The sequence below is a fragment of the Helianthus annuus genome, chromosome 2 (genome assembly GCF_002127325.2).
Source record: "Helianthus annuus cultivar XRQ/B chromosome 2, HanXRQr2.0-SUNRISE, whole genome shotgun sequence".
Lineage (NCBI taxonomy): Eukaryota > Viridiplantae > Streptophyta > Magnoliopsida > Asterales > Asteraceae > Helianthus > Helianthus annuus.
In genome coordinates this window covers 173805898-173817744 of record NC_035434.2, presented here as the reverse complement: position 1 = coordinate 173817744, position 11847 = coordinate 173805898, and the positions used below count along the sequence as shown (strand labels likewise).

General features: G+C 34.5%; 1 protein-coding gene across 1 annotated transcript; it reads right to left on the bottom strand.

Moving 5' to 3' along the window:
• Positions 1-2874: 2874 nt before the first annotated feature.
• On the bottom strand, positions 2875-10269 carry LOC110927371 (3-ketoacyl-CoA thiolase 2, peroxisomal). Its single transcript, XM_022171049.2, has 14 exons — positions 9973-10269; positions 9036-9112; positions 8840-8924; positions 7836-7962; positions 7662-7760; positions 6786-6853; positions 6588-6695; positions 6417-6494; positions 5772-5904; positions 5576-5672; positions 4597-4720; positions 4396-4504; positions 3224-3307; positions 2875-3135 (listed from the first exon to the last, which is right to left on the bottom strand). The coding sequence occupies exons 1-14, from the start codon at positions 10054-10056 to the stop codon at positions 3059-3061; spliced, it is 1350 nt and encodes a 449-aa protein (XP_022026741.1). The 5' UTR covers positions 10057-10269; the 3' UTR covers positions 2875-3058.
• Positions 10270-11847: the final 1578 nt, after the last annotated feature.

The window sequence follows — 11847 nt, the reverse complement described above, 5'->3', positions numbered from 1 at the left end:
TCAACGCGAGCAAGCGTATACGGGACACTTGAAAGCAGTAGAAAGACAAAATGATTTAAAAATCTTGTGTGAGCCGCACACCCATCTCGAAGAACCGTTTAACTCGGTCGTAATTCAACAAAAACACGAGATTTGTGAAAGGTGGGGGTGGGAGATGCCATCCGTTTAAGTTGGGCTTTTTAGGTATTTTTTAATTTCCAATGTTTAGTTTTTTTTTTTTTTGTTATTTTAGTATGTAATTTAGGTTTTATTTAAATGAATTTTATAATTTATAATTTTAGTGTTTTATTGTTAATTTATAATTAAAAAAAAAGTTGTGAGTGATGGAATTTGTACAAGTGATGACCATCTCCACTAAAAAAAGGTTGTGAGTGATTGAATAATGGTTGATGACATGACGAAACTTGATTGGATGTTGTGAGTAATGGAATTTTTGCAAGTGATAATCACCCCTACCCCTACCCCTTAGATGTGAAATTAAGGTGTTGAAGAAATTACCGTTCAAAAAAAAAAAATACTAAAAAGAAATGAGGGAAAAAACATAGAATTAAAAAAAAAGTTTTTAAATCATTAAATTAAACTACAATAAAATATATAAAACACTTTTAAACTAAGTTATTTTATATGTTTTTATATCATTAACATAAACTATAATAATATATATAAAACACTTTTAAACCAAACTATTTTATATAAACAAATAATTAACTTTGTTTCACACTTTGAATATTATAAATAATATGCACAAAATTTCAAAATTAAGAATTGACCAATCAAATTTATTTACTATTCAAAGTTGCTAATTGTATTATAAACTAGAGTTATGCGATGCCCGCGTTGCGGGGCGCTAAACCGCAAATTTCTTAGTTTGATGATATGTACGCATTTATTTCGGTTAGTTATACATGCTACTTATAACACGATATAAAAAAAAGATACATCGAGTTAACGAAATAAAGAAAAACACTATCATAGTTTTGATAAAAAAATAACTAAAGAGATGGGAAGCTTGTAAATTAGAGTTGGGAGCAAAACAATAATTTGTCAGGACCAATTAGCGAGTGCTAGGCAGCTTTTTGGCACGAATAGAAACTAAATTCAATCAACCAAGTAAAATAAAATACTACCATAGTTTTGCGCAAAAAAAAAAAAAAAAACAATGGTAAGATTGCCAATTTTTTAGCTAGAGTAAAATTGTAATTTTAAACTGAAGGTAAAATAATATTTTGAACTGAGTGCAAAACCATTTTTTTATTTTGAAATGGGGGTAAAATCGTAATATTTTTACTGAGGGCAAAATCGTAGTTTTTAGCTGGGGGCAAAAGGAAATTTTTTTTTGAACTGGGGGCGAATTTGTTTTTTTTTTCTTTGAACGCTTGGTGACGAGTTCGAATTCTAGAACAATGGTGTTCTCCCCAAATTGTAATTTGGCAAGACTGTAGCAGGGGGCAAATTTTTTTTTTTCAACTAGGGGAAAATCATATTTTTTAACCGAGTGCGAAATCGTAAATTTAAGCTGGGGGCATGGTTGTAACTTGTAAAAGTCCTGCCTAGGCTCTGAGTACTCCCCGAGTACTCGCTACAAGGTAGGCCGCCGAGGCCCAAGTACCGTTCACCTAGGCCCATTACTCCCAGAGTAATCTCCGCCTAGGCCATGTACTTCCCGAGTATTCCCGAATCCGATTAGGGAGTGCCTGACGACTTTTGCAACCATGGCTGGGGGCAAAGCATAAATTAATTTCGAACTGAGGGCAGGATTGTAATTTGAAGCAAAGGATAAAATCGTAATTTGACGAGTTATAAATAACTATATTATGAAAAAAAAAAAGGTTGGCCACCACTTTTGATCAACCAAATGAATGAACTATTCACGCCAGCCATTACTTTTTGTATGTATTGGAAATGGAAATGGAAATGGAAATTGAAAATTGAAAATGAAAATATAAATAAATATAAATATAAATAAGAGTACATCGTTAAGGTCATGTGATGTATATTTTGATCATGTGATGCATGTGATGGCAACAGTTAAGCTCATCATGTATGATGCATGTGATGGGTATTTGGATATGTATGATGCATGTGAGTATTTTGATCATTTTCAATATGGTTTCTTCTTTTTCAATCTCTCCACATAGCTCCTGTTCATTCACACACTCAAATCCAGATTGTTACATTCAAATATATATTATCAACATAGGATTCAGTCATATCTATAACATAGTCAAACAAAGTTTATGAAACATGTAAACAAAATTCGGATGCTTTACAATCAACGATATAACGTTCATGATTATCAAGTACGATGCTTGTATTCTAGCTGTAAAACTATGAAGGAAAGATGTCTCACCCGTAAAGTTGAAAGTTCAAGTTTTATAATGGATAAATGTGTAATTTAAGAGTAGAATCAAAAGGGTACAAGATAATAATACCCTTGGCGTGTCACACATGGACGCCTTTTACTTAAATCAAGTGTAGTAATTTATATATTATTTATATAAATAATCTCTTTATCTTATATAATAAACATATAATTACAAACCAAATACTACTATATATAAAACTGTTTCGACCTCGTATCAACAAATATCGTCCATTTTGCCTACAGGTCGAGTGATGTTTCTCGTGTAGTAAAAATATTTATTATTGTGGTTTGATTGTATCTTTACTTCGAGTCGAGTCATGTCATAACATTAGGTCTTTGATCCTTATCTACCGTTTTAATGTCGAGTTTTTCGACTGGTCTGCTCTTGACCCGTTTTAAGATTACCCATTTTCAACACCCACTGACATTATTGGATCCACACTGTTTCTACTCATTGCTATATCAACATGTAAACAGACCACCAACAAAGCCCCAACAGACGAGAACGATAATAAAACCATGACCCGACAGAAATTGATCACTTTCAGCAAAGCAAAGATGAATTCAAAATGGAAACAATACCAACACATAACTTGCTACAACCACATATTATTCTTGTAAAAATCCCATTTTAATAATAAAAATGTTCTTTCTCCTGTAAACACAACTGATGGAAGATAAGATGATCATCATCTATTTAGCTTTAGCATTGCACAGCTCATCACACGCGTCACCCCTCTCAAAAACAGCTGCCGCACCCATACCCGTGCCTGCATTACAACAAAAGATCACGAGTCGGCCCAATACACGATACGTGCACACAGAATAGAGATACGATGAGATTAAAAAGAGACGTACCGATGCACATTGACACAACACCAAATCGGCAGTCTCTGCCACGACGTTTCATCTCATGCAGTAGAGTAGCAACACAACGCGCCCCTGTCATAAATCAAGTACAATATTATAATAAAAATAAATACTTGAAAAATAACTAAAATACTAATTAAGATCCATTAGTTGTTCAAAATTTAATGTAATGTAAGTAGAGCTGCAAACGAACATCGTGTTCGTTTGCTAAGGAAATATATGTGTTCACGAACTGTTCATAAACACTTATTGAACATGATTTTATGTTCGTGTTCGTTCCGGGATTTTATGTTCGTGTTCGTTCGTTAAATAAATGAACATATTCGTGTGTGTTTGTTAGTTTTAGGCAACGAACAATCATGAACACAAACTAATGTTTACGAACTGTTCGTAAACACTTACCGAACATGATTGTATGTTCGTGTTCGTTCCGGGATTTTATGTTCATGTTCGTTCGTTAAATAAATGAACATATTCGTGTGTGTGTGTTTGTTAGTTTTAGGCAACGAACATTCATGAACACAAACTAATGTTCATGAACACAAATGGAAACAAACGAACACAAACAAGCATTCATGAGCATAGTAATATACTAATACTTGTTAAATATTTTATTTGTCGGAATTTTGAATACAAACGCTAAAAACACTAATGAACTATTGAACACAAACGAACATAAACAAACACGTTACTGGACGTTAACGAACATGAAAGAACGAACTCGGCCTTTGTTCATGTTCGTTCATTTGACTAAGTGAACAAAATTTCTTGTTCGTGTTCACTCGTTTATTAAACAAACAAACACAAACTTCCCGCCGAATGGTTCACGAACTGTTCACTGAACGTTCAGTTAGTTTGCAACCCTAAATGTAAGTAGTTTTAGTTCTTATTGAATTATACACTTAGACAAAAAATACATATAATAACTCATGTATACCAACTATATTTATATATAACTTAATATAAACTAATATATAAAATCATTAACTTTTTAAAGAAGAAGAATATTTTTCATTGTTTCAAACGACTCTCTTCATTGCCTCATGATAACCAAACATGATATCCTAAACGCAATAACTATTCCATTCCGTTGCCTATACGATTACCAGTGCATTTGTCAATTTACGATAAATATATTTATTGAAAGTTCTTAAAGTTACCTGTTGCACCCAAAGGGTGTCCAATAGCCATTGCACCTCCGTTGACATTGATCTTTTGTGGGTCGATTTCTAGCTTTTTTTGGCAATATACAAACTGTGATGCAAATGCCTGACATAGTAAACAAAATAAAACCAATTATTCTCCAACTTTGACAGAAAAAAAAAAAAAAAACAGATATATATGTTGCATCTAATTATCACCTCATTGATCTCGAAAAGGTCAATATCGTCAATTTGAAGCCCAGCAGCCTTAACTGCAGCTGGAATTGCAACAGCAGGGCCGATACCCATTATTGATGGCGGTACACCAACAGCAGCAAAAGTCCTGCAATTCGATAAAAAGCAATAAAATTATAAGAATTAAATGCCATTTTAGTCCCTGTGGTTTCGGCCATTTTGCCAGTTTAGTCCAAAGGTTTCATTTTTAACCTGTGGGTCCAAAAAGGTTTCACAGTTGCCATTTTAGTCCACGTGGTTAACTTCATCCATTTTTTCTGTTAACGAGAAGGCCAATTTGGTCATTTTGTATGTAATTCTGTTAACTAAAAGGGCAATTCAGCCATATAAAATGACCGAATTGGCCTTCTCGTTAACAGAAAAAATGGATGAAGTTAACCCAGTGGACTAAAATGGCAACTGTGAAACCTTTTTGGACCCACAGGTTAAAAATGAAACCTTTGGACTAAACTGGCAAAATGGCCCAAACCACAGGGACTAAAATGGCATTTAACTCAAATTATAATAAGTACACGGATGGTCCCAAGCTTTTTTCAAAAATACATGGATGGTCCCTGTGGTTTGCACTTTGTAACGCATTTAGTCCCTAACTTGGACATGCTAAGACCTTTAGATATGTTGGCGGGGGACTAAATGTGTTACAAAGTGCAAACCAGAGGGACCATCCGTGTACTTCTGGAAAGCTAGGGACCAAATCCAAAATTTTGGTTAACCATCGGTGTACTTTACTAAAAAAATTAACAATGATAACAAGTCGCCTTTTACCTCATATGATAATGAATTGTAAATTCATTACACATCAAAAGGTAAATTTCATAGTTCATTAATAAGGTTGGAGGTAAGTTGCAAGAATTAACTCAAAATGAAGGAAAATGCGTAATAAATCATAAAAGGTCAACTGATTATGTCTAGCTGAAAGTCAGTCAACGAAGTAACTGCATACCTGAATACACCGAGAATCGGTAATCCCTTCTGCAGAGCGATACTTCTCTTCATCAAAAGAACAGCTCCAGCACCGTCACTCACTTGGCTGGAAGTTCCTGTTCGGAAAGAAACAAAAAGAAGAAAAGAAAAGCGTAAGATACGATACTAAAAAGACTACTTTTTGGCTAATGATAAGAATCTAAATTGCTATGTACCAGCAGTGGTTGACCCGTCTTTCCTAAATACGGGTTTTAGTTTTGCGAGATCTGCCAAACTTGTTCCTGGGCGGATCCCATCGTCAACAGAAATGGTAACAGGCTTTTCGTCTCCAGTTTTCGGGTCAACAATCTTTTTCAACATGAAAACTTAATGTCAAAAAAGAATAATAATATAATACTACAAAGGGACTCATACGCCACAAACGTATAGATTTGGTTTCATTTATACCAGCTACCGTAATATACATATATATGTATATGTATATGTATGTGTGTATATATAGTGAAAGGTTAAATACAAAAAGCTCTTAACGTGGGACGGTACGCGACCACCAATATAAGGTGCACACTTATGCAAAAATACGTACGTAATAGGCTTTAACCCAACCCATCCGTAATTATGCAAACAACATGCGTAATGATGCAAAGTTATTTACTATTGTGCCACCGCGTTCAATTGAAGGCCTAGATTAGATCAGATGTGCAGTTGAGATGCTCGCGTACGCATCGCACGATAAGGTGGTCTGGTACGTTAACCGGCCTCTCTCTCTATGTATATATATAATATATATACTTGGATGGACTTTGTATACATTATCCCTATAAAAAAATATGAAAAATCATGAAAAAAGACATTTTTACCTTAGTTTTGATTGGAATGATTTCATCCTTGAATCTACCAGCAGCAGTTGCAGCAGCAGCCTTCCTATGGGACTCAACCTATGCAACAATAACACAATTAAACACAACAAAAACATACATTTGAAGAAAACAAAATCGCGGTAAATCAAGTTCAATTCAAGTTCAACTCACTGCAGCCTGATCTTGTTCCTGCCTTGTTATGCTGAACTTTTGCGCAACATTTTCCGATGTAATGCCCATCGGAAGTAGACAATCTTGAGCCTGTGCCATAGTTTTCACCTGAAGCAAACAATTGATAGTTAGATATAATCACATAAGGCATATATGTGTGTGTGTATATATATATAGAGAGAGAGAGAGGGAGAGTACTTTGGGGTTCACTGATCCTTCCCAAGCCATAGGATTGGCGGTCATAGATTCCAACCCAGCACCAATACCTATTCATAAACAATCGAAGTCGTTCAGAAAGTAAGCAAAGATCTCGGTTTTAAAAAGCTCGAAGCACACAAAAGCGATGAGGTCTAAAACCTAGAAAGCGACGGGTTTTTCGTACACGAGACACAAGGCGATCATATAATTTTTTATATATTCTATAAGTTTCTAGGATCATTTACCCAATGTTTAGACACAAATAAATTGCCCCGCGCGTTGCCACGGCTTTCCAAAAAGAATTTACGCCGTAAATCAATTGAAAACGTACAAAAAAAACAAGCACGAAAACGTATCATATTTGACCCGACACATTTCTGGAAAAAAAACAAAAAGAAATTACGTCAAAATGCAGACCAACCGAAAACGTACATGAATCTATATTTGACCCGACTCATTTCTGGGGAAAATTTACGTCGAAACGTAAATCAACTTGAATTTATACCCACACGTACATAATTCTAAACACGTAAAACTCGATTACAAAGTCTTTCGAAAGTTAAGGGGTTGTGTCAATGTTGAAAGTCGAACACGAGACAAAAAAAAACTCAAATACACTGTTCACAAAAGTTGGTACTTATACACAAAAAACTTAAATGCACTGTTCACAAAAGTTGGTAATTGTAGTATATATATAATATATAATATATAATATAATATATACTATAATATACACACATGTACAACCTAAAAAGCATGATGTACCACAATCTGCTGCACAAAATTATGGTATGTACATAAGGCGGGCGCCGAGTTGGATTTTCACCAAAAAGACGCGCCTCAAGTTGTGCTAAAAGAAAAGGGGAAATGGCATACCAATATCATAAAATCCAGCTTTAATAGCTGCAGCTACATCAGCAACTGCCTGAAGACCTGAGGAACACTGTCTGTTGACGGTCCTAACTGGCACCGTTTCTGAGAAACAGGTAAATTATATATTTAATAAATGATTAACAGTAAATACGTAATGCGCTATTGAGAAACACATACCAGGAAATCCAGCATAGAAAGCAGCCATCCTGCACTCACTTGCTCTTTGGGAGCCTGCTCCCAAAACTGACCCGACAACAATGTCTCCAACTTCAGCTGGATTAATATTTGTTTTCTCTATTAATGCCTGATCAAGTACAAGAAAGTTCGATTATCCGAACACAGTTGACATAATTATCAGAAACATGATTAACACGAAAATTGGAAGTTTGTCAAGCTAAAATGGTCAAATGAGGGATGGTGGGAGATGTACATAGTTGTCGATAGCGAATAGCGACAAATAGCGACAAGGCACCTCTAGGCTACGTAGCGAATAGCGACAGCTATTTTATAAATAGCGATTACACTAGAAAAAGAATTTTGAAAATTTTTATATGTATATTAACATCAAAATACCCTTGTATATATGCTTTTTTACATGTATATTTAACAAAAACCTATAAATCCAGCTATTTTATAGCCATATCTAATTGCTATTTACATCCAAAAAAAAAAACAATCACTATCATCGCTATGACCCATATTGCGACACTACGTCGCATGGCTACATAGCGCGCTATAGCGGTCGCTATAGCCGCTACTAACAACTATGGAGATGGTTATTGTATAACTAGGGTTTCAATTTTTTTAAAACTAAAAACAAGAAAATAGTAATTCAACATATAAAATCCTTTCATATATGTAGTTAATATTGCGATATATCACCGATATATCGGTCCTCTGATGAGATATCGCTGCAAAATATTGGTTAGAATATCGGGGTACGTACAAGGAAATGAACACATTACGGAACATAAAAGAACGATCGCAACCTCTGTTCATGCTCGTTCATTTAAGTTAACAAACGCGATATCTTGTTTGTGTTCGTTCATTTTATTAAACGAACGAACATAAACAACTTCCCGCTGAACATTAGGTTTGTTACAGCCCTAATTGATTATATAAAGAGTTAAAATTAAATAAAAACTAGGTAAAAGCCTAAAATAGATGTTTGAATTGCATACCTTCAAAACGGGTGCAAGGATATCATCAGGATATGTATCCTTAAGCCCACCTCTCTTTGCTTTGCAGAGTGGAGACCGGTAGGCACTGCATAAAAACGATACGTAAACTTAGTCAATCGGAAAAAAAAAAAAAAAAAAAAAAAAAACTTACAGTAAGACAATTTCAAAAATAAAATGCTAAAAAATAAGGGCTTACGCTACAATGACTACATCATCCCCAAAAACAGAGTTCCTTTGGTAAGCAGCACTATCACCAGCTGCACAGACCGACGCCTGCAGATTCAAAGTTGAAAACATTATTAACAACTATATTGACAAAGAACACACACTCAGTTGAATATTTCAATCCGATATGCCATTGAAGTAGCTAGCATGTTGTTGAAAGCACCTATGCAGTGAATACGGTAAAATATCGGATATCGGCCAAGAACCGATATTTGAGATGTAGGTTATCTCGGTGAGATATCGGTAATTTTAATATAAAGCAGGATTTATATATATAGCAATTTAACACCAATAGTTCATGATATATCAGTGATATATCGGTCAATATTGCCGATAATATCGGTACCGATATTTTACCAGGGGACCGATATATCACTAATATATCACTGAATATTGGTGTTAAATTGGTATATATATAAATTCTGCATTATATTAAAATTACCGATATCCCACCGAGATAACCTATATCTCAAATATCGGTCCTTGACCGATATAACCGATATATCACGGACATTAACCGCATAGGAAAGCACCAATTTAGATTTCAAACCTTGAATCTGATGCTTACAAAAAATGAAGAACATATAAAAATCAATAAAAGGAGGTAAAAGTCAATGGAATTGTTGTTAAGAGGTCAACCGAATCTGATGAAAAGCATACTTCCAGAAGCCCCTATGTTATCACTGCCTGCCTAAAGCTATATATATATTTTATTTGCTTAACTTGATTCATATAAGTAGTATTAGGTCTATACGTTACGGAGCAAAAGAAACAACAAGTCCTTAGATCAATCAATCCATCAATACAGATCAAAACTCCAATTAATTAAACATCAAATCAAGTTGAAAGAGTCAGAAAACCTAAAGTGAAGTCACGTATTTATCGATTAGAATAGAAATTGAACTTACGGAGAGATTTTCCAAGGATGAAGAAGTAGAAGAGGGACGAAGGTGCTCTAACAGGACTCTTTGCCTCTCGATTGCTCTTTCCATTTTTTCCTCTGGGCTAAAATCAAGGGGGGGGGGGGGGGGGGATTGTGATTGCTTTTGCGTGTGAATTTGTTTAACAGTGTGTGTAATCAAAGATGTTGTTGGTATATATAGAGGGAGGGAGAAAGAAAGAAAGATTGAGTAAAGAAAGGTTGGACATAGGGATGTGTGATACTTATCATCTTTGGCGTCACGTCATATACCCCATCTGTAATCATTTTGACCATTATTTCTATCTTGTGAGTAATATATAATTTTATTTATTTATCCTTCTAGATTTTTTATATTAAAATAAAACCATCTACGAAGATATTCTTTAAGTTTATGCTTATTATATGAAAAAAGGTGATTAAATTATTTCTGTATCATTAGAAAACTAGAATTGAGACCCATCGCAATGCGACGGGGTTTCTTTAGCTATGACTAAGTCAATCTAGGACTCGCACGTTATGTTAAACCTGTCAAACAGGAAAAATAGACGATGTAAAAACATTCACCCACACACGCATGTTGCGTCATGTTAACTCGCAAAATTTAGAACGAAACGTAAAAAAGTTAAACAAAAGACGCACGTTGCGATGTGTTAAGGCACAAAATTTAGAACCAAGCATAAAGCGAAAAATTTGTGGAAATGAAAACTGTAAAGGACCAAAGTTGAAAGTAAAAAAATTTGTGAGGATAGATTGCAAAGGATAAAAAGTTTTGGGTTAAAAGTAAAAAAAAACAAATAGTTTCAGGTTAAAAGTAATTTATAAAATACTTTTGGGTGAAAAGTAAAAAAATCAATTTTTTTTGGAAACCCCCAAAGCCAAGGTTACGATAACCAGATGCATAACGATTTTTTCTTTGGAAAACCCCCAAAGCACACGCCGTGTTGCGACGGGGTGTAAAACGGTGTCAAATAGTACTAATGTCACACAACCGTTATCGACCACCAACACTGACTCGACCTAGGGTTTGCGTGTTGCGACGAACCTGTCAAACATGGAAAAATAGAGGTAAAAACGTTGAACCACACATGTACGTTGCGTCGTATTAACTTGCAAAATTTGAAACAAAACATAAAAAAGTTGAACCACACTTGTACGTTGCGTCGTATTAACTCGAAAAATTAAGACCTATAAGTAAAACGAAAATTTGCCAAAGATGAAAAGTATAAGTGACAAAAGTTGTGAAGTTAAATTGCAAATAATGAAAAGTTTTGGGTTAAAGTTAAAAAAACAAATTATGTAGGGTTAAAATTGCAAAAGGTAAAAACTTTTAGGTTAAAAATAATGAAAAGTTTGGGTTAAAGTTAAAAAAACAAATTATGTAGGGTTAAAATTGTAAAAGTTAAAAACATTTGGATTAAAATTAAAAAAGGAAGTTTTTTTTTGAAAAACTCACAAAGCACATGTTACAAGTTGTTATGCACAAAAAGTTTGCTTATTTATATATGGAATAATACTAATTTGATGCGGAAAAGACAAGGAGAATAATGAACACTTTTGTGAAAATCTTTCGTAAAGGAAATAACATAAATAAGGTGATAAATAAGGTGATCTCAGCTTTTTTTAGGAGCAAATAATCTCACGTGTAAATTTATCCTATATAGGGTTATGTTCAAAGTCGACTACTCCACCGCTATAAGACCATGCCCCCCAGATGCGCGGGAACCGGATAGAATCCGCAAATTCTCGTCCCATGTCAGGTTCGAACCCTGGATTAAAGCCCAGATTCATCCCTTTACTCATATGTCTCTCGAAAATGGCCAAGCGAGAATCGAACATGCATTTACACTAGGGAGGGTATGCC